General features: G+C 47.2%; 1 protein-coding gene and 2 long non-coding RNA genes across 5 annotated transcripts; 1 reads left to right on the forward strand and 2 right to left on the reverse strand.

Moving 5' to 3' along the window:
- Positions 1 to 1,049: 1,049 nt before the first annotated feature.
- rbl2 (retinoblastoma-like 2 (p130)) lies at positions 1,050 to 13,683 on the reverse strand. 3 transcript variants are annotated; one of them, XM_026172319.1, is made up of 23 exons: positions 13,589 to 13,683; positions 12,383 to 12,899; positions 11,464 to 11,594; positions 10,872 to 11,072; positions 10,670 to 10,734; positions 10,220 to 10,348; positions 9,332 to 9,492; positions 8,722 to 8,786; positions 8,390 to 8,561; positions 8,148 to 8,311; positions 7,961 to 8,076; positions 7,788 to 7,891; positions 7,411 to 7,548; positions 7,101 to 7,265; positions 6,709 to 6,817; positions 6,345 to 6,599; positions 6,072 to 6,271; positions 5,813 to 5,989; positions 5,444 to 5,515; positions 5,258 to 5,345; positions 2,678 to 2,913; positions 2,227 to 2,400; positions 1,050 to 1,522 (listed from the first exon to the last, which is right to left on the reverse strand). In XM_026172319.1, the coding sequence occupies exons 2-23, from the start codon at positions 12,518 to 12,520 to the stop codon at positions 1,358 to 1,360; spliced, it is 3,225 nt and encodes a 1,074-aa protein (XP_026028104.1). In that variant the 5' UTR covers positions 12,521 to 12,899; positions 13,589 to 13,683; the 3' UTR covers positions 1,050 to 1,357. The 3 variants fall into 3 exon arrangements, with proteins under 3 accessions (XP_026028104.1, XP_026028102.1, XP_026028103.1); XM_026172317.1 differs by having other exon boundaries at positions 2,678 to 2,916; XM_026172318.1 differs by lacking the exon at positions 13,589 to 13,683 and having other exon boundaries at positions 2,678 to 2,916; positions 12,383 to 13,384.
- On the forward strand, positions 11,602 to 16,114 carry LOC113025001 (uncharacterized). Its single transcript, XR_003272749.1, has 3 exons — positions 11,602 to 12,368; positions 14,473 to 14,606; positions 16,063 to 16,114. It is a non-coding gene; the product is annotated as an uncharacterized LOC113025001 (long non-coding RNA).
- A 24-nt stretch (positions 16,115 to 16,138) lies between these two features.
- LOC113025002 (uncharacterized) lies at positions 16,139 to 25,811 on the reverse strand. Its single transcript, XR_003272750.1, has 3 exons — positions 25,726 to 25,811; positions 24,994 to 25,126; positions 16,139 to 16,189 (listed from the first exon to the last, which is right to left on the reverse strand). It is a non-coding gene; the product is annotated as an uncharacterized LOC113025002 (long non-coding RNA).
- Between the last annotated feature and the right edge of the window lie 218 nt (positions 25,812 to 26,029).

Here is a 26,029-nt window from a genome sequence, read left to right on the forward strand (position 1 = left end):
CTGACGTCTGAGGAAACTTTAGATGCACTCATCATCAGAAAGGTTGCCGACTCCTGGTCTACAGTAACTCGAACTTTGGAGCAGAGATGTAGTTCGACCCTTTGGTCTGCTGCCCCCTGCTGGTGAGAGGTGTTCAGTGACGCTGTGTCAGAGTGGCTGTTTCTGATCACGTGAACACTTTAACTTTCTTTAATCATTATACTCGTTATATTTTATCTTGAAACTTTTTCCCCCCAAGAATTATTTTCTTATTAAAATCTTATTGACGATCCCGCATTTATTAGTTCTCTTTTTCTCTTGTCTTCGTGTTGTTATTTCCTGTTTTATTTTGGTGATCCCTGTGTGTGTGTTTAGAGTTTCAGTTGTGTTTCCATCGTGGAGCGCTGCTCTCAGATGTAACTCTGGCTGTGAAGCTGGATTTGACAAATAAGCGATTAAAGTTTACGTTTTTAAAAACATTTTTAGCGCCGTCGTCTGTCAGTACACAACTTTTTGTCACCAGCATAGATGATGTCATACTGCTGGAACAGGCAGCTCGCCTTCTACAGACCAAGCAGGTTGAAGACAAAGTCAGGATTTGAATGGTCCAGATGCTGAGGAGGTCACAACTGGTCTGTTGAGTCTCTGCTTGCCCATTGGTCTGGGATTGAAGCCAGGTGAGACTAACCTAAGCACAGAACTCTTTCACTCTGGGAGGTAAACTGGGGTCCTCAGTCGGAGACGATGTGAACAGGTATAAAGTGAAGCCAGAAGACGTCAGCGGCGTCCCCCGTTTGAGTGAGAACTGGAGCAGAGGCGTTTCATCTCTCAGATTCTGGTAACTTCCACGTGATGATTGCAGCGATGGTTTAAAATGTCTGACGAGCACGCTCAGACCCCCGACTGGACTCCTGTTGATCGAGCTAACACAGAGTTATGTTGAACATTTTGTAGCCACGCCCCCTCTCTGATGTCACTAACAGCGTCTCCACCCATCGTCCTACTCTCAGCTGCTGGTTTCTTTTCCACACTTAGTTTTATTGCAGCTCACATAGACAGAGGGAGCCGGCTCAGTTCACACAGTTTATTGTTTTTACATCAGGAGCCTGTAACCAAGGAAACGCCTGCAGGATGTAAACAGTACAAAATAAAGGCACTTAACTTACAGCTGTGAGCTCCATTAAATAGCTTCTCTTTGCTCTTCTGTACACGTATTTACAGACATGGGACAGCGAAGGAGACGAAACACACACGCCACGAAGTTTAAGACCAAACCGACAGATTTAAAACATTGATGTTAAAAACAGAAAGGAAAATACGACTAAAACACAGGAAGCTGCTCCTTCACAGTAAAACACTCCGTCTGTGTCTGCGTGCGTCACTGGGAGGAGCTGCGGTCGTTGGCGACGTCCTGCAGGCGGCGCATTAGAGCGTTGGAGTCGGGACAGACGCGTTTGGGCGAGGCTCCCTCCTCCAGAGCCATGCCACGCTTCCTGGTCGGAGTCTCTCCGGTGCGGATCATGCTGTTGATCTCCTGGAGACGCTGAAGGGTCAGAGGTCACAGATTAGTGTTCAAAGCTCTGTCGGGCTGAGCTGCACATGCTCAGACTCCTGACTCTTTGATCTCGGAGCTCGTTTATTAAACTGTTTCAGGGTGATGACGGCGTCCTGCAGGGGGGACCATTTTATCGTACTTTCAGGAATCCCTCCATAATCTGACTTCCTGTTTAAAGATGTTAAATAATAACACTTGAATATTGATGAGCTACAGCTAACCTGTGTCCGCGTTCACATGGACCTGTTTAAATAAAGTTAGAGGGTGAAGCATCTCGAGACGACCGTTGTTGGGACAGGAAGCTGGTTTTACGCTCAGTTTCTCCAGAAAACATCAGAGGAACACTTTATTTTGAAAAGCCAAACTGTATCCTGTATAATAAACTGTTTGAACATCATGTGAAGTTATAAACGGACCTCTAACCTCTGCCTGCATCACGAAGCCCAGGTACACCGCAGAGGTACGACAGACTCTCGCTCGTTTTTCTAACCGCCGCTGCCGTGCGCCGGCGCCGGCGGGAGAAGCCGAGTGTAAATCGACCACTGAAGGTTTTAAAATCATGAGAACGTTTCAGACACACGAGGAAAGCAACAGTTTGGTTTCCGTACGAGAAGAAACAGCGTGGCGTCAACACGTCGTTACGGATAAAATAGCTGCTGTGAACGTGAGCAGTGACTCGTGTGGGGGCTTACGTTGGGGGGGCTGCTGCAGATGTAGTAGTGAATCTTTTCCCTGGGGGTCATCAGTGAGGGGGCGGAGCCTGCCTTGTGAGGCGAGATGTAGATGGAGTGTTTGCTGGACAGAAGCATCCGGCGGGGAGAGCCGGTCCTCACGGAAGGGTACGGACACAGAGGGGGGGTCTCGACCTGAGCATGAGAAAAAAAAAAGGTCAGGAGAACGATGCTGTCACGCCCAACCGTCAGCCTCCGTCAGCCTCCGTCAGCCTCCGCCTGGGCTGTGTTTGTGCTGCTGGAGCCTTTTTAATGACATTTATTGATATTTAAACATCTTGGATTTAAAATGAGTCAAGTTTAAATGTTTGGTCCAGAAGTCTCATCATCAGCTTCACAGACACTAAGCTGCTGCATTAATAATCAATAATGTTATTGATCAGCTAAATGGCTCCCAGCTCAGTCCACGTACCCCTGCAGACAGCGAGTTTGGCGAGTATTTCAGAGCAAAGGGCGTCATCTGCTTGATATACACGTTGTTGTAGAAGTGGATGAGGTCCCCTCGCTCCTGCTCCTCCTCCCCGGCATTGGCGGTGGACGTGCACGAGGTCTTGTTGGAGGTGTTTGTGGGCGTGGAGGGGGCGCTGCCGGGCTGGGGGGTGGGTAAGGTGCTGCTGGAGCGAATAGGGACCGGGCTGACGTCGCCACCTGCTGGAAGGAAGAACAGAGTAAGAGCACAATGACGGCACCTGAACACAAAGATGGCCGACGCTGTGCTTCTGCTACAAGAACACAGAGGTCGTGTCCAAATTCATGGGCTGCATCCTCCTGAGGCCGCATTTGTACACCGATTACGTCACAGCGACGCGCGGAAGGCTGTCCAAATTCGTAGACTCCTCCGAATGCAGCCGACAAATGCGTCCTCCTTTTCCCCGAATTTGAAAGATGGGTCGGTGTGTCCTTCGTGGCCCACCATATCCCAGAATTCATAGCGCGGCCCAGCCAAACTCCAGTTTCCAATAATGGCGGCCGCTACTAAGTTTTAAAATTACTCATACTAATCTTTCTGGGTCACAAAATAAACTTTTAACATATTTTCAGGCAAGAAAGTAGCTGTGTAAACATCAAATATCTGCTCGGTTTATCAAGATATCGCATATTTGCAAAACTGCTTCGACGTTTTCGGAGACGTCTGCTACCCACCAGCTCGACAGCTAGCCGGGAGCTCGAGGGTCACTAGAGCCGCCGAGAACGGCACAACTCCCGGCACATCATTTTCAGATCACCGCGGAGTTTCGCTGCTCGGGTTAAACGTAATATATAAGTCACTTAGACAACCTACAAATGTTATTGTTGGGCTTTTTTCAGTGTTTTGTTTGTTCGTGAGTAAATCGGTTTGGCTGAGATTAAAGTTCTTAGATTAGATAAAATAAAACTTTATTAATCCCCCTCTTCCTTGGTTTTCACACAGCTGACTAAACGTCAAACAGAAAACTGATCAAACAGAAGTGTGAGACGGTCAAGAATTTACGCCAGTGTCCTGTTATATTTTAGATAGCAAGGAGCAGACGGCTGAGTTTATTAAACTCCACCGAGACAGCGGTGACGCTAATCTGAAGGCGAGACCGTCCAATTTCCCCAGCCGTTTACTTCCGGCCTACCCGACCTTCTGAGGACCCGGCCCACGTAGACCGCGAAGGCCGGGTCCACAGGAGGATGCAGCCCATGAATTTGGACATGACCAGAGTCTGAAATCTCCCCCTGAGCAGGAAACAGGAAGCACGTCAGATTGAGTGATGAAACTGCTGACAGCAGGAGCATGTCATTGACGCAAGACACTGATGAACGTCATAAACAGCAGGAAGGGACGATCCGGGTCAGACGTGGGCTGCAAGGTGGCTTGCAGCAGCATAAACACACGGAGAGACGCAGGTGTGGAGTCTGTAAGCTAACCCTGAGGTTAGCATCGCCAAAAAACAACCGGATTCTTCTGCAGGAGCTTAAAACGATCGCTGTGAGAAACTGAAGGTTTATAATGCTTTTATAATCGTAACTGAACCAGACCACCTGACACGCACGCTAACATGCACCGTTAACACACACTGCTAAAACACAGAATAACACCAACACTAACACTCACTGCTAACATGCATGTTAACATACACCGCTAACACGCACGCTAACACTCACAGCTAACACACACTGCTAAAACACAGAATAACACACACGCTAACACACACCGCTAACACTCACAGCTAACACACACTGCTAAAACACACACTAACACACACCACTAACACACACTGCTAAAACACAGAATAACAGATATGCTAACACACACCGCTAACACTCACAGCTAACACACACTGCTAAAACACAGAATAACACACACGCTAATACACACCACTAACACACACCGCTAACACTCACAGCTAACACACATAATAACACACACGCTAACACTCACAGCTAACACACACGCTAACACACACGCTAACACACACCGCTAACACTCACAGCTAACACACATAATAACACACACGCTAACACTCACAGCTAACACACACGCTAACACACATGCTAACACTCACAGCTAACACACACGCTAACACACATCGCTAACACTCACAGCTAACACACATAATAACACACACGCTAACACTCACAGCTAACACACATAATAACACACATCGCTAACACTCACAGCTAACACACATAATAACACACACGCTAACACTCACAGCTAACACACATAATAACACACACGCTAACACTCACAGCTAACACACACGCTAACACACATCGCTAACACTCACAGCTAACACACATAATAACACACACGCTAACACTCACAGCTAACACACACGCTAACACACATTGCTAACACTCACAGCTAACACACATAATAACACACACGCTAACACTCACAGCTAACACACAGAATAACACACACGCTAACACACACTGCTAACGGAGTTGATGTTTCCACACGTTTGAACCGACTGAGCATGCTCAGGGAGGTCAACCTCAGGATGAGGTCATGTGTCTGTACCTGCGTCCTGGCTGCCGTCTGTGAGCGGGTTCGGTTTGTTGGTGCTGGAGTGACGCCTCCTCCCTGAGATCAGCACGCTCCTGTAGACCTGAAACACGAACACAGAACATTGGAGAACATCAGCAGCAGCTCGTCACCCCTCGTTTTTCCTCACACAGCAAGCTGGAGGGAGGAAGAGTTCCTTACATTGCTGCTGGCCTGAGGCTGAGAGCGGTAACACTTCATGATGTTCTGGAAGGATCTGTCCTCTTTGGTCACCTGAATGAAGCAAACAGGTCACATGTTACTGGAGCACAGAGCTCACAGAGACGTTCCTCCTGCAGCACCAAGTCAAAGACGAGCAGAAAAGCTGAAAACAAGCGTGCTCAGCTTCCTGTTACCAGAGAGTCAAGAGTTGAGTGACAGTAAAGCTGGAGGCAGAGAGTTAACCCTTCAAAGCTCCTGCAGGTGAAGGTGGGATACCTCTGGCCTTTCTGAACTGAACCTGCTCTTCTTCTTTGTGAGTCTCAGAACATCTCTGAGCTCGTTGTCACGACGATGAAGAACCTGACTGACCTTGGCCATGACGTAGACGGCACACATGAGGAGCTGGTCCAGGTGTCGGTCCATCATCATGTCCGTGCAGTGGACCAGCGAGTACTCGAAGCAGGTCCAGATCTTCCTCCGGAGCTCCGGCATGATGTCCAGTCGGGCGCACAGGTCTCGGAGGCGGACGCTGGCGAGGTGGTACACCTGGGAGGAAACGCTGCAGGTAAACGAATCACACCTACACAGCGGAAGCAGAGCCGCACTGAGCATGTGCACGAGCACGTACCTTCCTGAAGAACAGTGACAGCGAGCCCTTCCTCAGCGCGCCGCCGGCCGGTTTAGGGGCCGGCTTGACTGTGGCTGGTTGCACGGCGATGGTGCCGGCGAGCGCCTGCGGGGGCAGCGGCTGCAGAGCGGCACCAGCCTGTCCTGTCACGCTCACCTGCACCGGGATGAAGGTAATCCCTCCACTCTCATTGGCTATCCCTGCAGAGAGGTCAAAGGTCAGAGGGTGCCGTTTCTCACCTTCACCTTCGGGCTCGTGTTTTCTGACCCTCACCCTGCACAGGGATGGTCACTGTCTGCCCGTTGTTGGCGGTCACGGTGGCAGTTGCCATAGTGACCACAGTCTGTCCCGCCGGGATGGCCGTGACGAGGCTCGCCTGGGTGGGCTTGGCGACAGCAGTGCTGGCGGAGCCACTGGAGGCGAGGCCGGGCTCGCTGTCCACGGGGTCAACAAAGAGACGGCGGCGAGCCGTGCTGGCCGGCGGTGAGCTGTAACGGTCCAACAGGGTGGTTGGGGAGGGGGACACACCTGTAGGAGGAAGAGGAGGGCCAATGAGCTCCAAGAGTCCTTTAGCCACATCAGAAGTCACACACACACACACACAGTGTGCAGGTGTGACAGGTATCAGGTGTGTGACCTTTGAGCGTGCTGCTGCTGCTGAGCTCGGCGCCGTGGCTGACCGGAGTGACGGGAACGCTGCCGGAGCTGCTCTCATCCTGCTGCTCCAGGTACTGAGGAGGCATCACCTGAAACACACACACCTGCTGATGAAATACACCTGAAACTTTGTTCAGCCAAACAAGAAGAGGAGAAGCGAGGACGAGACTTTCACGCAGCAGGCGGGACGTTTTTACGGATCAACAGGACCGGAATCAGCTGATCACAGCGAGGCCTCCTGCAGGTGTTATTCACCCAGAGTCAGAAACCACCAAACATGAAGGTCTGCAGTTACATTTGACCTCAGGACACACGAACAAAAAAGCACAAAGAAGGAAACACCGACACGTATATCATCAAACATGGACGGACCTCCTGGCAGCTGGGGGCGTGGTCTTTGGCCCCACGGAGGCTCTCCCACAGCGGGGAATCGCCAGTCCAGGCCAGACTCTCCAGGACCTGCTCCTCCACCTGGTTCAGGTGCTTCACCACCTCCCGAAACAGACCCTGCTCCGCCCGCACCAGCACCTCAATCACCTGCAGAGACAGACGACAAGCTTTCTTCATCCAACTGTTCATCCATCATCCATCCAAACATCATCCATCATCCATCCAATCATCTGGCGTTTTCTGAAAAACAAACCTTGTTAGGACCTACTTTTTGATGAGGGCGTATTGATACCTTGTAAAAGTGATAGGCAGGCAGCTGGAAGATGCCGAGCACGTTGGGGAAATCTCCAGGAGGTCTGTAGGAGAAGATGACGATCTCCAAGCAGCAGGCGAGCAGAGAGCGGTGGAAGATATCCTGCTCCAGAATACACTGCAACACACACACACACACACACACACACACACACACACACACACACACACACACACACACACACACACTTTATAAGATGACTTTATCAGTACACGGCTGCATGTGAGATAATCTGAGAAAAACATTCAAACAGGAAGCAGATGAAGCAGTGATGGAGGCTGACATAAAGAAGGATTATTCTGATCTGTGACTCATGCAAAGTTGCTCTGAAAATGGAAATAAGTGTTTTCCCTCACAGACAGGTCGGCGTCGCCCAGAATCATCTTCTCTCTCTCGATGACTGACTCCAGGATCCTGTAGTAGAGCGCCTCTGCCAGGTGGAAGTACTTCACCGCCATGTCTGCGAGGACAAACGTTACTCGGTCACAGCAGGTCGCTCGTGTGCAGTGATGCGAGGCTATGTGCATACCTTTGCCCATGGCCCTGCCCCCGTCTGTGGCGCCGTCCTCGTAGTGCTGGGAGAAGACGTCGAACATGTCGTTCAGGCGCCGGCTGATGGCGTTGCTCGGGTCTCTGGCGCAGCTCCTGGGCGAAACGAGAGCAGGCGTGTTGAAAGGGTCAGAGTTAAAGACGACGTCAGACACGCTGACACGTACCTGAGCGTCTCGGCCAGCTTGGCGCTCGGCCCCTGCTTGGTGCCCGACAGCAGCGTGTGGAGACGCCCCACGCTCTTCATGGCGGAGGAGAGCGGAGACGCCAGGCTGCCCTCCTGCACGTACTTCCTGCCCGTCAGTGGGGTGGAGACTTTCAGAGCCGAGGCCTGGGGGGGAGGTGGCATGTTAGCGAGGTGGGAAGCAAACCAATCAGAGAGCGTAAAAGAGGCAAGGTCAGGTCTTACAGCGAGGCTGGTGTGGAGCCTGAAGGTGGCGCTGTTCTGGTGCTCCGCCCCCTCGCACAGGCAGGGCCCCGGGGTGCCAATGTCCTCGCTCGCTCCCTCGCCGGTGAAGATCCTCTCGTCCAGGCTGCCTGTGGCCAAAACGTGCTCCTCGTACAGGCGGCTGAGCGCCAAACTGAGGGCGAATCAGAGCAGAGGGCGGTCAGCGGCGTCTACGTGCTGTTACCATGACCCGTCACCAGGGGGCGGAGTCAGAAACACGTGGGTCTTTAGTTTACCCCCTGCTACAGGTAAACAGCTCCAATTAACCAACACAGAACGGCCTTCAAACTTACAGACTGTCTCCAAAGTTCATGGGGTCCAGGAAGCCGGTCAGACTGTCCTCCTTTCCTCGGAGAATCTGCCAACGGACACGAGAGGAAGCTGAGTGTAGCGCCAACACGGTTCCTACCTGTGCAGGTACGAAGCTGCTCTATGTGACCAAACCAACCAATATTATTATTCATTTACATTTAATCGTATAAAACTTTAAATGATTTCTGATGTTTGATGTGATTATTATTTATCAGCAGAGCTCTGCAGAGCAGACAAACAGCCAACATGTTAAAGACGCGCTCGCTTTACTGCACTCTGCATCCCTGACGTGTTCAACACCGGGGCTCACACTCAGTCTCAGTTCTCAGTCCCAAGCTGCTCCGACTGTGCTGTGGGCCGGACCATAGTCTTTGCTGGGCTGATTCTGGCCCCCGGGCCTTATGTTTGACCCCTCTGCTTTAACCCAGATCACTAACATGCACTTTTCCAACACCCTCACTAACGCCGCGTGTGAAACACACGCCCGTCATTCTGCTTTTACCCCGTGGAGTGGCTCCAAACCAACAGAGGAAACCTCGCCGAGGCTCTCGAGGCCCGGCACCCGCTCAGGTGTGGGAGGAGGTGGCTCACCCTCTTGTGGAAGAGCTTCTTGATGAAGGGTTTCCAGAAGTGCTCTTTGACCCCTTTGGCCTCCAGCACCAGGCCGTCGTGCAACTGGCACAGCTGCTCCATGAAGCAGAACGGGCCCGAGGCCGGCCGGAAGTCCTTGGTGCCGAAGTCCTCAGGAAGCCCTGTGGGACGGAGAGACAGCGTTACCATGGAGACATGACAACACACAAATTGTGTTATTTTTAACGATAACATCATTTAAACTTTCATTCCTCGTGTGTTAACCCCACAGCGGCCCCAGGAGGCTCCACCTCCTCAGTCGCGCTGATGATATTGTTCAGCTCTAATCCTGGTTCTACTGCAGCTGATTCAATCCCAGGATAATGAAATCCTGATCGCTGGTCTGTTGGTTCAGCCAGCACGACCTTCTTCTTGTTTAACAGGCAGGTATTTAACCCAAACCTTCAGGAGCGTCTCGTGTCACCTGAGCGGGCTGAACCGCGCCCTCCCGCCTCTAAACGTGCACCTTTCTTTAAATGTTAGTTTCATGCCGAAACGCTGCTCGTGGGCGGAGTGTTCAATGAAGCAGGCGAGCTCCCCGAGTCTGACCTCGCTCGGCTCCAGGGTTGTGCCTGACGGGATCACGTGGTGTTTCGGGGCCTCACGGGGGCGCACAGGAAACCCGACAGGAAGTAAGGGCAGCGCTGACAGAGCCTGCTGCCGGCTCCACCTTTGATTTATTTGAGGTGTGACCCAATGCTGCAGGTGAGCGATAAGCAGGCTTCCTCTGCAGCCGACATGATTTATTCAAAGAACTGGAGACGTTACTACAGCAACCAAACTAAACCGAGCGCGAACAGCACGTTAACAGAGGCAGGAACGATGTGTACGTCAGCCTCAGGACGCCACCTTTGAACTCGGGGTTCAGCAGGTCCTTCCTGGCGTTGCACAGCAGGGCGTTGGTGAAGACGAGGTCGAGGGCGCACAGCAGCAGGTGGTACGAGTTCACCAGGTCGTCGCTGATCATGGGGAAGTTCCCTGAAAGAAGAAGCAGAAACATCATCGAGGTGCAAACCGGACTCATCAGCGTGCATGAGCAGAACCAGAGCCGAGAGCAGGAAGTGAGCCGCACGCCGAGACCTGGCGTTCCAGCTGAGTGGCTGCTGGGACGAGATTGAAGCTTCACAGTTCTGATTATTTATTATCCCATTTCTGCAGCTCCCAACAATAACGCAGAGAAACACCACACACGTGAGCGACAGTGGGGAGGAAAAACCTCCACCTGTCTGTGACGAGCTGTGGTTTGCACCAGGGCGCTGTGACGGACTTCTCTGACATCATTAAACAGGAAGTGCTTACCTTTGGCGTGGACAAACAGCACCCAGCAGAAGTTGAAGACCTCGGTCACGGTGCACGGGTGGCGTCTGCAAAACAAAGAGCGCACATAGGTTACCAGGCAGCACTGCAGACCCGCCCCCGCCTGGCGACCACACCAACAAACACCAAAGAACTGAATACTGAGCGGTTAGCATGAAGGTGAGGTCAGAGGTTACGGTCCCACCTCTGCTTGCGGCTGCGGTGCACTCGCGGCGGCTCCTCTGACGGCGCCCTGAAGATGGATTTGAAGATGGGGACGTACTTCTTGAAGATGACGGCGGACACGATGAAGTTCCTCTCCAGCTTGTCGGTGCTCTGACGGAAGTCCGGCGGCAGGTCAGCCATGTCCTGCCACTTCTTCATCTTACTGAAGAACTCGATGAGGCTGAGGAGGAGCAGAGGGCGGGGACATGAGGAGCGAGCCGAGCCACGAAGATGACGTAATAAAAACCTTGTGGTCGCCTCTAAACCCTTCACAGAGCGCACATCCCATTTTATTCTATTTTTATTTATTCATCATTTTAAATATTTTGTAGCTGATATATTTAGTTTTCCTGCTCGTTTCCAGCTGTTTGTGTGTCTGAGTGGTTCTCGCGTTCCCTCGCGTTCATAGTCTTTTGTCTATTTCCTGTTTTATTTTGAAGGTCTGCCTCTGTTACTGTGCCTGCTGGCCCCGCCCTGATTCTCTTCACCTGGGTTACCTGCCTGGCCGTGTGTCGTTATGTCATCAGTGATTGTGTTTCTGTGGGTGTGAAGGTGGAGAGGGGCACACCGACCTCATCTCGGAGCAGCGCAGGATTCGGGTCAGAGAGACGTAGTTCCCCTCGGCCGTGCCTTTTCCTACCGTGGGCACAGACGACCTGCAGGCCACGTAGAGGGCGCACGCCAACCAGTGCAGCTCGCTGCCCTGCGACAGGAAACAAGATGACAGGAAGCTTTGCAGACGTTAATGAATAAATATAATTTTTATTTAAAAGGACGAAGGGCGCATCGAGGGACGGACAGCACTCTCATCTCCTTCCCTCTCGTTTCCTTCGGTAGTGAACACTTGCTCCCTGAGCAGAGAGCTCAGGCTGTGACGTCGCTCTGTGCCGAGGCTGACCTCCATGATCTGGACCTGAGCTTTTCTAAAACTACTCAGGAACCTGAACCTGAGTTTGAACCCATCCTAAGCAGATCTAATGTAAGAATACAAAATAAGGTTTGACTCCACACAGCCTCCTGTGACTAAAAACACCTATAAATAACTTCAGGTGTACCCCGCCCCTCAGCCTGTGACGACAAACCCCGCCCCTCAGGCGTTCCTGGGTATTTAATGGTCACACTCAGTGTACTTAGAGCAATCATGAAGTAAAATAAACCGCCATACTGCTCAGATCCAAGTACTCACAGTACTTAAAGTACTCGTTATGCTGATATTAGTGTAGCACAGTTCTTTATTATTACTGTGTTTAATACCTCGGACTGCTGGGCGGAGCAACATAAACACCACCTTCACCTGATGGAGGAGGAAACACCCTGCAGGGCACCGAAGTACTCGAGTAAAAGTATTCAGATATTTGTTGCTGTAGAAGAACGACAGCGCTACAGTTAAAGAGGCATCCGCCCGCCCCCTGGGGACACGCCCCTGCCCCTGGACGCCGAGACCCGTCAGAAACACGTCACAGAGCCACCTGTCCAGGTGAGCGTGCTTACCTCCAGGGTGAAGTTCCTGCTGATGTTCTCGTAGCTCCCCCACGCCTCCCCGCTCGCCTCCTCGTCCATGTTCAGCGCCCTGCAGAGCTCCTCGAACCCGCGGCGCGCTCTCTGCGCGGTTTCGTCCTCGTCGCTCATTTTCACCGCACTGACCGGACAGTGTCGACCCCGCCGGGCACAGGGGGCCTCCCGCGGCGCGCGGACACGCTATTCACGGGGCTGATGTCCTGAATAACGCCGTTATTACCGAGCACCGGGGCTCCCGGCCTGCGAGGCCATTTAAAAGTCCTTTGACTGACAGATACGCACGCATGCGCGGCTGCCAGCCACAGCGTCAAACGTCACGTCTCAGCGTACGTGCTTTAGCGAATAGCACAAATAACGTAGCGGGGCCCCGCCCACTAAGGGTGCGTAGCTGAGTGTGAGTGGGTGAGCCCACCTGTCAATCACACTGGTGCTGCTTCCGGTTGTTTTGTGTTTTTCGCTGGTGTGGCGCTCCGCTCGCCCGGAAGTCCATCTGAAAAACATTAAATTATAACTTTTGTAAAATCTGTGATCGGTAAAAGGCGGGAAACACAAACTTGTGCAAACGTTTAAATGAGCGCTCATCGTTCGGCTCTCATTAAACTGCTGCACAGGTCCTCACAGTGCAGTGAAAGCGAAGGATGAAACGGGACAAAGACTCAGCTGTCAGAACAACCCAAATAAAGCTGCTCAACCACGACATTAGTGTGTGAAAGGAAAGCAGTCATTATATCTCAGGAGAGTTTGATAGATTAATGCTGCAGTTACCACAAAACTGTGACTGTGGGCAGCAGATTAGACCCTGAGTACATCCTGGCTGTGCTGTAGCACTGTACACACCAACCCTTCAGATTCTTTAATAATCAGCTGAGGCCTGACCCACACTGCCTGACTGTGGGTGTGTGGAAATCAGTGCAGATGACAGAGATCATTCACTAAACAGCAGATAGGAACCCAAACGAGTCATAAAAATAAAGATGTTAGTCAGAGTTATTGCACTTTGTTTATGTGTTGAATTAAATCTCAGATTCTATAAATTGATTGTAGTTTTGTTTAGAATCTGGAGATGACTCTACACCTTTAAATATCATCACTAATAAAGGTCTTAATGAACTTAAACTGTGACTCGTGCATTTGTCTCACGGTCCTCAACAAAATGTTATTATCATAAAGTTAATTTACCGTTAATTTGAACACGCAGAACTCACGCACACATTTCTTCACCTCATGCTGGATTTTCTGCGATGCAATCAAGTGTTAATTATTGTAAAGTTGTAAATGTTTCGTCTTCTTCTTGCAGCGGCTCCTTTCAATAAAGTGTTAAAGACAGAATAATAGAACAATAAACTCACTTAGAGACTGAAGTCATCACTTTAGGAATGTGTCAGAAACTCAGACTCATTATAATGATCTTACCACCGTTTTTTAAAGCTACTGAAAGCTTGCAGTGCTGATATAAACTCCATCCTGAGATTAATCTTTGTCGATTATTGTTGCATTCTCTCCGTCCAGCTCAGCGGCTCACATCGATGTAGAAACATGCATCTCGTCTGGAGCGACGGCCTTGCAGGTCTCTGTCACTCGTTGTTTAACCTCGTCTCCTTCCTGTTCAGCCGGCCGCACAGACGGAGGTTCCTTCTTCTGTTGTAACACGCCATCCTAGTCACATGTTGTCACGTGTTAAGAATTCTGAAGTCTCCTTCAGATCCTTTCACATATGTGTGCATCTTGTACAGTCTTTGATAACTCTTCCTTCTTTAAAGTAACAGGAAGTGATTTTCTTGTGTTTTTACGTTGTTTTCTTGGTCTTTTGTCGCCTATTTGAGTGTTGTTTGGTTTTTAAGGTCTGTAGTACGCTAACGCTGGCAAGTTTATCGCCTTATTTCTGTGGATCTTCAGAACTGTAATTTTTCCAACTGTCCTTTAAAGTTCATCTCTATACATCAGGCTGCAGTGTGCTGTTGGTTCCTGAATGAACTGATTTGTGTTTTTAAGGTGAGAAAATTATTTAAAGGTGCTACCCAAACATTCCTCTGACTTTCTCGTTCCCATCTTGCCTGAATCAGACTTGAAACCAGTGACTGAGACCAGAATCTCATCACTGAGGTCAGAGGTCAAGCTGAGCAGGAGACTCATTATCCAGTCAATCTTCAGAGGACTCGCCCCCTGCTGGACAGCAGCGGGACTGCAGGTCGTCAAGGTCAGTGACCAAACTCCTTTAACACACAGCTGCCCACCTCCGGAAAGACCTCAGCTTTCACAGGATGGACACAAGCCAACCACACACAGCGCCACCTGCAGGGCCTTTTAAGAATTTTCTATCTCTTTGCATTTCTGCTGATCATACTGTTAGATATGTTTCATATGCTGTGGTATAAAATGTGACACAAGGAGGCCGTTTAATGATTTTCTAATAAAGTTTCACTCATCAACTGACTACCTCATTAAAATAATCATCATATTAATCAATTCAAGTAATTTTATTTTTGTTATGCATCATCATGAAGAAAGCTCTGTGTAGTGGCAATTCCTTTTGTTTGACAAACCAAACATCCCACAATTAAAAGTCCACAAGCCACTGCTGCACTGAGATACTATTTCGTACGCAGGCGAAAGAAGTCCACTGTCCAAACTTTAAAGTTGCGTTTTTATGGTTTATTCATCCAGTTTGGCAATAACAAGATCCATTTTTTGTTACTTCCTGCTGCTTCTCCTGCTCTAGTAAAAAACCACAGGCTCACCCCAGTGCATGCTGGTCCTATACCAGTCTCTCTATTTATAGAAACAAAATGGCCCTACAGCTCTTATTGTCATGGTTGCGGCTGTGTGCAGGCTGGATGAGGACCCAATCGCAAACTCACGGAGGCAGGAATTAACTCAAACTTCACAGCTTTATTGCTGGACGGAAAAACCATACAAACTAAACTGGAAAGTATAACATGTTACACGGAAAAACACACGGCCATGGATGAGGGCGAACGCGACACAGAACTGAGGGAGACGCAGACATAAATACACAGAAGGTTAGCGAGGGAAGTGGGAGCACACGGGGAACACAGCTGACACTGATAATCATAACAAGACACGGCAGAAGTGAACGCAACACTGACGGGAGACGGGCAAAGTAAAACAGGAAGTACAGAGGTTCAGACAGGAGGAGAGAGAGCACGGGGAAAACACAGATATAACGGGCTGGGGAAAACATGGAATAAAACACAAGGAGAGACGAGGGCTCACAAATACACAGAGGGGCACACAAGGGGTAAGAGTCACAAGGGGAAAACACTTAGGGAACAACGTAACAGGGCAGCCCAGGAAACATGGCCTAAATAAGGAGCAAAATACAAAAATACATGAAACTAAGAATACTGGGCCAACATGGCCCAGGATCATGACACTTATTGACTGATTTAACAAGGTAAAATCAAACAAATAAAACATTGAAACAAATATTAACCTACAAATAAACTTGTAAATAAACCCCAAAATATAAGTAAACTAACAACAAACTTTAACTAATTTCAAAATAATAAAAAATAAAGAACAGATAGCTCCAACACTCTGTAAAGTCTCTCCTTCATCCTGAGCTCAGCTTCAGCTTAAAGGACGCTCCTCCCACTGAGGTGTTGACAGCGCTCTTCCTTGCTCACCTGCAGGAGGCGCCGCTTCCAGCAGAGATGCAGACAGCTGCAGCTTCAGAGGCGGGAGGCGGTCTGCGAGCTCCCACCATGCCCCAGGTAGAGCGACTGCTGAGGGAAGGCTTGGCCTGCAGGGGATGCTCACCTGGAGGGAGACACCGTACAAACGCCCTGAGACGGCCCGAGGGAGAAAACCTGTTTGCAGCTCCACAGTTTCATTTTAGAAGAATTAAATAAATAATAAATAATAAAATAAAGACTTTTCTTCAAGTGCTGAGAATGAAATGTTTGAATAATATTGGAAAATGTGGATGTCTCAAAATGACTTTCTTAAACTCCATATGAAACATCATCAGCAATAATGCTAATGATTAAGCTAGCACTTTGGTGACAGTGGGAAAGAAAAACCCCCTTTTAACAGGAAGAAGGGAGATGATGATGATGATGATGATGCTGCTGCTGCTGATGAGAGTGATGATGATGTTGATGAGAGTGATGATGATGAGAGTGATGATGATGATGATGATCAGAATCAGAATCAGAATCAGAATACTTTATTGATCCCTGGGGGAAATTATTTTTTGTTACAGTGCTCCATTTTAAACCAACATTAAGACAAGACAGACAATACGCTAACTAAGAATAGTACAATATATACATATATATACATACATAAGTCACTTATAAATAAATATTTGGAAAAGAAACATGTGTAGCTGTAGCAGCAAACAGTGTGTTAAGTGGATGCGTTGTACAGGGAGATGGCCACAGGCAGGAATGATTTCCTGTGTCGTTCAGTGGTGCTTTTCGGTAATCTCAGTCTCTCACTGAACGAGCTCCTGTGACTGACCAGCATGTCATGGAGTGGGTGGGAGGTGTTATCCAACATTGTCTTTATCTTGGACAGCATCCGCCTCTCCGACACCACCTTGAGGGAGTCCAGCTCCATCCCCACAACATTGCTGGCCTTACGGATCAGTTTATTAAGTCTGTTGGCATCTGCGACCCTCAGCCTGCTCCCCCAGCATGCAACAGCATAGAGGATGGCACTGGCCACAACAGACTCATAGAAAATCCTCAGCATTTTCTGGCAGATGTTGAAGGACCTCAGTCGCCTCAAAAAATAGAGACGACTCTGGCCCTTCCTGTAAAGTGCTGTGGTGTTTTTAGCCCAGTCCAGTTTATTGTCAATGTGTACTCCAAGGTATTTATAGTCCTCCACAATGTCAACACTGACCCCCTGGATTGAAACAGGGGTCAAGTGTTTCCTGGTCTTCCTGAAGTCCACGATCAGTTCCTTGGTCTTTGCCACGTTGAGCTGCAGATGATTCTGCTCACACCACGTGACAAAGGAGTCGACCACAGCCCGGTACTCTGTCTCATCATCCCTGCTGATGCATCCAACCACCGCAGAGTCATCAGAAAACTTCTGAAGATGGCAGGTCTCTGTGCAGTGGCTGAAGTCTGTGGTGTAGAGGGTGAAGAGGAAGGGGGAGAGGACAGTCCCCTGTGGTGCCCCTGTGTTGCTAATCACCTTGTCAGACACACACTGTGGGAGACGTACATATTGTGGTCTTCCTGTCAGGTAATCAACAATCCAGGACACCAGAGAAGCATCCACCTGCATCGCTGCTAACTTATCACCCAGGAGGGTCGGCCTGATGGTGTTGAAAGCACTGGAAAAGTAAAAGAACATGACCCTCACAGTGCTCGCCGGCTGGTCCAGATGGGTGTAGACACGATTGAGCAGGTAGATGATGGCGTCCTCAGTTCCGAGACGAGGCTGATAAGCGAACTGAAGGGGATCCAGATGTGGTCTTACTATGGGTCGCAGCTGGTCCAGGATGAGCCTTTCCAGGGTCTTCATGATGTGGGAGGTCAGTGCCACGGGCCTGTAATCCTGGGGGCCACTGGGACGAGGCGTCTTTGGTACAGGGACGAGGCATGATGTCTTCCACATCACCGGGACCCTCTGCAGACTCAGACTCAGCATAAACAGTTTATGAAAGACTCCACACAGCTGGGGGGCACAGGCCTTGAGGACAAGGGGACTCACTCCGTCTGGTCCAGCAGACTTGCCTGAGTGAAGTCTCCTCATTTGCATCTCAACCTGGTATTGAGTGAAGGTGATGGGTGGGGGAGGGGTGTCAGGAATCTCACAGGAGGCAACATGTGAAGAGAGAGGCTGGCACAGTGGTGTGGCTCTGGATTCCAGGCTGACTGCAGGTGAGGTTGTGGGGGTGGGAGCAGACACTGTGGTGTCGAATCTATTGAAAAACAGATTCAACTCGTCGGCTCTATTCTCACCTCCCTCAGCTCCCCTGCTGTTGGTTGGCCTGAATCCATGATGGCCTGATGATGATGATGATGATGATGGTGGTGATGATGATGATGATGTTGATGAGAGTGATGATGATAGTGATGATGATGATGATGATAGTGATGATGAGAGTGATGATGATAGTGATGATGATGATGATGATAGTGATGATGATAGTGATGATGATGATGTTGATGAGAGTGATGATGATAGTGATGATGATGATGATGATAGTGATGATGAGAGTGATGATGATAGTGATGATGATGATGATGATGATGATGATAGTGATGATGATGCTGCTGCTGATGAGAGTGATGATGATGTTGATGAGAGTGATGATGATAGTGTTGATGATGATGATGACGATGATAGTGATGATGATAGTGATGATGATGCTGCTGCTGATGAGAGTGATGATGATGTTGATGAGAGTGATGATGATGTTGATGAGAGTGATGATGATAGTGATGATGATGATGATGATGATAGTGTTGATGATGATGATGACGATGATAGTGATGATGATAGTGATGATGATGCTGCTGCTGATGAGAGTGATGATGATGTTGATGAGAGTGATGATGATAGTGTTGATGATGATGATGACGATGATAGTGATGATGATAGTGATGATGATGCTGCTGCTGATGAGAGTGATGATGATGTTGATGAGAGTGATGATGATAGTGTTGATGATGATGATGACGATGATAGTGATGATGATAGTGATGATGCTGCTGCTGCTGATGAGAGTGATGATGATGTTGATGAGAGTGATGATGATGTTGATGAGAGTGATGATGATAGTGATGATGATGATGATGATGATGATAGTGTTGATGATGATGATGACGATGATAGTGATGATGATAGTGATGATGATGCTGCTGCTGATGAGAGTGATGATGATGTTGATGAGAGTGATGATGATAGTGTTGATGATGATGATGACGATGATAGTGATGATGATAGTGATGATGATGCTGCTGCTGATGAGAGTGATGATGATGTTGATGAGAGTGATGATGATGTTGATGAGAGTGATGATGATAGTGATGATGATGATGATGATGATAGTGTTGATGATGATGATGACGATGATAGTGATGATGATGCTGCTGATGAGAGTGATGATTCTGCTCCAAATGTCCTGAATCTGAAAAGCTGAGTTTTGATCTTGTGTCTTTTTGGTGTTTCACAGAAGAAGGTCCTGAGTTCACCATGGCCGGGGTCTTTCTGTGTGGAGTTTGCATGTTCTCCCCGTGGTTGCGTGGGTTCTCTCCCACAGTCCAAACAGATGCAGTTAAGTGGGGGCAGGTTAACTGGTAACTCTAAATTGCCCATAGGTGCGAATGGTTTTCTGTTTCTATGTGTTAGCCTGGCGACCTGTCCAGGGTGTACCCTGCCTCTTGCTGATGCGGAAGAGGATGCATGGATGGATGTTTTCCTCTAAAACCAGTTCAAAAATAAAGATATTCCTTTTTGAGGAAACTTGGCCATCTTTAAAATGACAGAATGAAGATTTTAGAGTTGAAAGTTTTATTTTCTGTGAAAAAAAGTTTTTATGAGTTAATAATTTTCAGCCTTTTCACATGTTTGGAGTCTGTGTGGAAAGAGCTCCAAACTTTATTTATTCTGACACAGCTGCAGTAGCTGGATGTAACTGGTCCCAGTCCTGATCCTCGTCCCGGTTCCAGCTGCTGCTTCAGGCTCTGAGCGTGCTCACATAAAAAAGGTCAAAGGGTCATGTGACTACCATGACCTGGTTGTAAATATGTTAGAGGGTTAGACCAGCTGTTGGCTTCAAAACGATGTGTGACAAGCAGATCGCCTCCACTGTGGGCGGAGCTTTAAGATCCCTGCTACACGATGTCTGCCTTTTGTTTATCATTTCAGCTCAGTCAACAACAAAAAATCTCTTAAATCTATTTTATTTATCAATTTTATTATTTGTAACTTCATTGTTATGAACTCCCAGTGGAGGGGCCCCTTTTGAGTATGTACCCAGGACCCCCCAGGCTCTAGGACTGCCACTGTGTCATCTGTGGCTGCATAAACGAGACTTACAGATAGAAAAGTTTACATCACATCATAAACCATCAGTGTAGTGTAAAAATGATCTGTACACATTGATGAGCTGCTGTGACGTCACAGCTTTTAGGAACGATAGCTGTGTCCCAAAACGTCGGCTGCATCCTCCGGAGGCCGCATTTGAAGGCCGATTACGTCACAGCCAGGCGGCGAAGGCTGTCCCAATTCGTCAACTCCTTCAAATGCGTCCTTCATTTCCCCGAATTTGAAGGATGGGTCGGGTGTGTCCTTCGTGGCCCACCATATCCCAGAATTCATAGCGCGGCCCAGCCAAATTTCAGCTGCCAACAATGGCGGCCGCTACTAAGTTTTAATATTACTCTCATTACTCTTTCTGGGTCACAAAATAAACGTTTAAGTTTATATTTATATTTTCAGGCGAGAAAGTAGCTGTGTAAACATCAAATATCTGCTCGGTTTATCAAGATATCGCATATTTGCAAAAGTGCTTCGACATTTTCGGAGATGTCTGTTACCCACCAGCTCAATATCAAGCCGGGGGGTTCAATGATCACTCGAGCCGGCGAGAGCAGCGGACTCCCGGCTTCATCGTTTTCAGACCCCCGCTCTTTCGCTACTCAGGTTAAACATGATATATAAGTCACTCGGATAACTCAAAAATGTAATTGTTTGGCTTTTTTCCGTGTTTGGCTGAGATTAAAGTTATTAGATTAAATAAAATAAAATAAAGTAAAATAAAATAAAAGGTGATGCCCAGCAGGGGGCGCTCTGAGCAAACAGACTGCAGGCAGCCTCCCCCTCTGCTTCCCGCAGCATCACCTGCCACCGCCTCTAACGAGGTTTCACAAAGTGTGAAGCAGGAAGCAGACGTTTCAGTCGGCTGTGCAGGTTAAAGTTTCAGTGGCTGTCAGTCTGGGCAGGTTGGTTTCACTGCAGAGGGTCAGAGGAGGGCGGAGCTCCACATCACCTCCATCACACACGTCAACGCATCAGCACCACAGTTTTCTGCCAGTTTCCAGCTTTTAATCATCACGCTTGTGTCAGATAATTGTGGTGATCATGATCTTTTATTTCTCAGTATTCTCTGACACGATTAACGGTCAGGTTTACCTGTGTCCACCTGAGAAGGCAAATAAAAGAGAAAAACAAACTTTCACTTTATTAAAGCAACACGAAGAGAATAAATGAAATATGATGGCTGATGAAATGAAATGATTTCATTTGCTGGGGCAGGTGGAGAGGAGCGAGCGGAGCAGAGGGTCAGACGGCGGGGATGCAGGCTGAAACGGCACTGCAATCACTGGAGATTCTGGGTAATTTTGAGGGACGGCGTGTTTGCAGGAGCTGCAGGGAGCCGCCTGCTGGCCGTCCCAGCTGCTGAGGAGGAGGAGCTGCGTGGCAGGAGGTGGCAGGAGGGTTTGAGTGGCATCACCAGGCGACAGCTGCCGGCCCACGGCTGCACCCCTCGCCGCCTCGCCAGGATGCTCCTCACCGTCTGACAGCGTAAACACACAGCTGGAAGCTGGTGGAGGGGAGGTGACGGGGAGTCGCTCGGGGGGGCTGAGGGACTCTGAACAGGCCGGGAGGTGAACCCGAGCTGTCCATCTGGCACCGTCAGAGGAGGCGCAATTAAACGTATTCCTCAGACTTTCCATCATATAAATTATTATTATTATTGTTACTATTGTTATTATTGTTAATATTATTGTTATTGTTATTATTGTTAATATTATTATTAATAATAATAATAATATTATTGTTATTGTTATTATTGTTAATATTATTATTGTTATTATTGTTAATATTATTGTTATTGTTATTATTGTTAATATTATTAATAATAATAATAATAATAATATTATTGTTATTATTGTTAATATTATTAATAATAATAATAATAATATTATTGTTATTGTTATTATTGTTAATATTATTGTTATTGTTATTATTGTTAATATTAATAATAATAATAATAATAATATTATTGTTATTGTTATTATTGTTAATATTATTGTTATTGTTATTATTGTTAATATTATTATTAATAATAATAATAATATTATTGTTATTATTGTTAATATTATTGTTATTGTTATTATTGTTAATATTATTATTAATAATAATAATATTAGTGTTATTGTTATTATTGTTAATATTATTATTAATAATAATAATAATAATAATATTGTTATTGTTATTATTGTTAATATTATTGTTATTGTTATTATTGTTAATATTATTATTAATAATAATAATATTATTGTTATTGTTATTATTGTTAATATTATTATTAATAATAATAATAATAATATTATTGTTATTGTTATTATTGTTAATATTATTGTTATTGTTATTATTGTTAATATTATTATTAATAATAATAATAATAATATTATTGTTATTATTGTTAATATTGTTATTGTTATTATTGTTAATATTATTATTAATAATAATAATATTAGTGTTATTGTTATTATTGTTAATATTATTATTAATAATAATAATAATAATATTATTGTTATTGTTATTATTGTTAATATTATTATTAATAATAATAATAATATTATTGTTATTGTTATTATTGTTAATATTATTATTATTATTAATAATAATATTATTGTTATTGTTATTATTGTTAATATTATTGTTATTGTTATTATTGTTAATATTATTATTATTATTAATAATAATATTATTGTTATTGTTATTATTGTTAATATTATTGTTATTGTTATTGTTGTTATTTAAGCACCATGAACAGGAAAACAGCGAGAAATCAAAGCTGAGGCCAGAAATAATTTCCCTTTTCGACTCAATTTAATTATCAACAGTCACCTCGAGGTGCTTCATACTGTACAGACCCTACAATCAGTCAGAGACACACTTTGACTGAGCACTTGGTGGCAGTGGGAATGAAAAACTCACTTTTAACAGAAAGAAACCTCCGGCAGAACCAGGCTCAGGGAGCGATGGTGCCAAATATCAGATTTGTTTATCGATTTCTGCTTGTTTCAAACTGAACCCAGAGAAAAGCTCAGCTTTGACGAGCTCGGCTCTGCTTTAGAAACTCAACTGAAAACTGTAAGAACCATCAGTGATTCTATGAATGCCTGTAAGACAAACGCCATCATGGCTCCAAAGGTGTGAGCACTGAGTGGGCTCTGAGCAGAGAGCATGGGGGACTTCACCGAGGTCTTACATGTATGCTGACGGTGCTGTGTTACTGTTAGTTTTATAATGAATCCTCTCGTGTATTAAAGCTTCGCCCTAAATTAGTTTTCTTCTTTAAGGGGTGACCGTGGCTCAGGGGGTTGGGAAGCGTATCTGTAACCGGAAGGTCGCCGGTTCGATCCCTGGGCTCTCTGTCCTGGTCGTTGTGTCCTTGGGCAAGACACTTTACCCTACTTGCCTACTGGTGTTGGCCAGAGGGGCCGATGGCACGATATGGCAGCCTGGCTTCTGTCAGTCTGCCCCAGGGCTGCTGTGGCTACAACTGTAGCTGCCTCCCCCAGTGTGTGAATGTGAGAGTGAATGAATAGTGGCATTGTAAAGCGCTTTGGGTGCCTTGAAAAGCGCTATATAAATCCAATCCATTATTATTATTCTCCCTGATGGTGGCGACCTCACGTCGGTCACGCCAAGGTTGCGGGTTCTTCTTCACTGGTGGCGCCTGTTACACTGTGAGCAACCAGAAGCATCTCCTGACCATCAAGACTTTTATTGGACAATGACTCAGATACATGCAGAGGTCAGCCGTCCCCTCAGAGGGGTCACCTCAGCTGGTGAGCTTTTAAGCACTAAAACCATCATCAGACCGGCTTCCAGTTTGGTGACAGTGAGCATTGATGGGAACACAGCCTGTGGGGTGTTTGAAGCCCTCACCGGACTCAGAGATCCTGCACAGGCACAGGTTTCTTCTTCTCGTCATACGTTGAAGAACTGCATGATGCATGAAGCATGATGCTGCAGATGTTTTCTGTCCAGCTGTTACTCCGTACTTTACAGCACAAACAGAGCGGAGGTTTGTGAATGCAGCCTCCTCCGAGGATCCTGCCAGCCTTCCCAGCTCAGCTTTGTTTAAACTGATCGATACTTCCTGTTTCCTGTTTGATGGATTATTCAGTGACGCTGGTTTTGTTTCTCCTGCTGCGGATTGATGTTCCACCATGTTTATTTGTTTTCTGTCCAAATGTGAAGAATCGGCAGAAGATCGATGCAGCAGAACATTACAGCAGGAAGAGGAGCTGGGTTTGGACATCTCCATCAGCCCAGCTTAAAAGACGGACCAATGGGACATCAGCGCGTTTGTGGGCCAGGAAGTGTCTGGGTTGGCGATGAGCAGGTGTGGTCGGCGTGCTCAGAGTACAACACCACGTGTTTGAATCCAAGCCTTTTTTGTTTTTTTTTGTTATACGTAAAATTGTATTGTATTTATTTAAATTTTTACTTTTTAATTATTTTATTTGCATTTTTTAATCACTAGGGTTTGAGAGTAACGAAATTTCTATTCTCTGTATGTCCTGTACATGTGGCAGAATTGACAAATAAAGTTGACTTGACTTGACTTGACAAACCTTCAGCTTTTAAAAAGCAGCGCGGGAAGTGTCCGCCTGGCCGTCTGCGCCGGAAACGCCGCACAGTTCTGCTCAGGTGTTCGCTCAGGTGCTGATTGGCCGTTCACCTCTCCCCCGTCCTCACGCCTCCAACCTGAAAAACACAAACAGGACAAAGACGTAAAACCACAGAAGATTTATGGACAAATAAAAACTGTCTGAATCCAGCAGAAGAGTCGGTGTGTGTGAGCTGTGCCTGCTGCAAAGAAACCTCCGGCTGTGGATGAATACGGCGATAAAATAGTTCACGTGGCTGAGCCACAGTGACATAAAGAGCAGATCTCTTTAAATTTAGTTTTTCAGATCAAAACTGTAATTTGTGGTCGTGCACACAGCTCTGCAGATGTCTGCGGCGGAGGTCGCGATGTGCAGCCTCGGCCTCCTGAACGTGAACCCTGTTCGGATTTCTCCCTGAATCCGGCTCATTGTGAGGAGAGCTTAGGATCCTCGCTCGGCCCATTTGTCGCTGCGGGATCAGGATCAAACTCAAAAGACGAGCTGCTGCATCTGAAATGTGCACAAGTGGTTGGTTAAAGCGAGCCCCCACCGCACGTGGAGGAAATGCAGGAGGTGTAAGCCTCTTAGCGCCTCGTATCCTCTGAGGGTCGCGCTGAAATTGAACAGCTTCCAGCTTTTCCCTCTTGTTTGTCAGAGCAGATGTTGGAGCTCAATGGGAAGCTTAATGCTACCTACCCTCCACGCCGTATCGCCTCCCATCATGCCGAGCGTGTCGGGGGGGCAGATAAAGAAAACGTTTAGCCTCATTCATCTGCCTGATGGCACGCTGACGCTACAAAGACTCTCCTGCTGTCAGAAAATGAATCGCAGAGAAACATTCAGAGCAAAGACGCCGGCCTGTAATCTGGACACTGGGATTATACTCTGAAGGCTGTCACTGCAGTACGGTGGCTCTGAAGGTCACGCACATTTACTAAAAACATGAATAAAGAGAAAATCACAAACATGTGGGAGACCTGCTGCACGGAGAGAAAACGCT

Source organism: Astatotilapia calliptera, chromosome 7 (assembly GCF_900246225.1).
Source record: "Astatotilapia calliptera chromosome 7, fAstCal1.2, whole genome shotgun sequence".
In the NCBI taxonomy this organism is placed as follows: Eukaryota; Metazoa; Chordata; class Actinopteri; order Cichliformes; family Cichlidae; genus Astatotilapia; species Astatotilapia calliptera.

Excerpts from the sequence above, each read along its gene's own strand:
- rbl2 (XM_026172317.1), bottom strand. The coding sequence starts at position 12,520 with ATGAGCGACGAGGACGAAACCGCGCAGAGAGCGCGCCGCGGGTTCGAG. Across the intron at positions 5,346-5,443 it reads AGCCTCAGGCCAGCAGCAAT|GTCTACAGGAGCGTGCTGAT; the intron begins GTAAGGAACTCT and ends TTCGTGTTTCAG. Across the intron at positions 2,401-2,677 it reads CAAACTCGCTGTCTGCAGGG|GTCGAGACCCCCCCTCTGTG; the intron begins GTACGTGGACTG and ends TCTCATGCTCAG.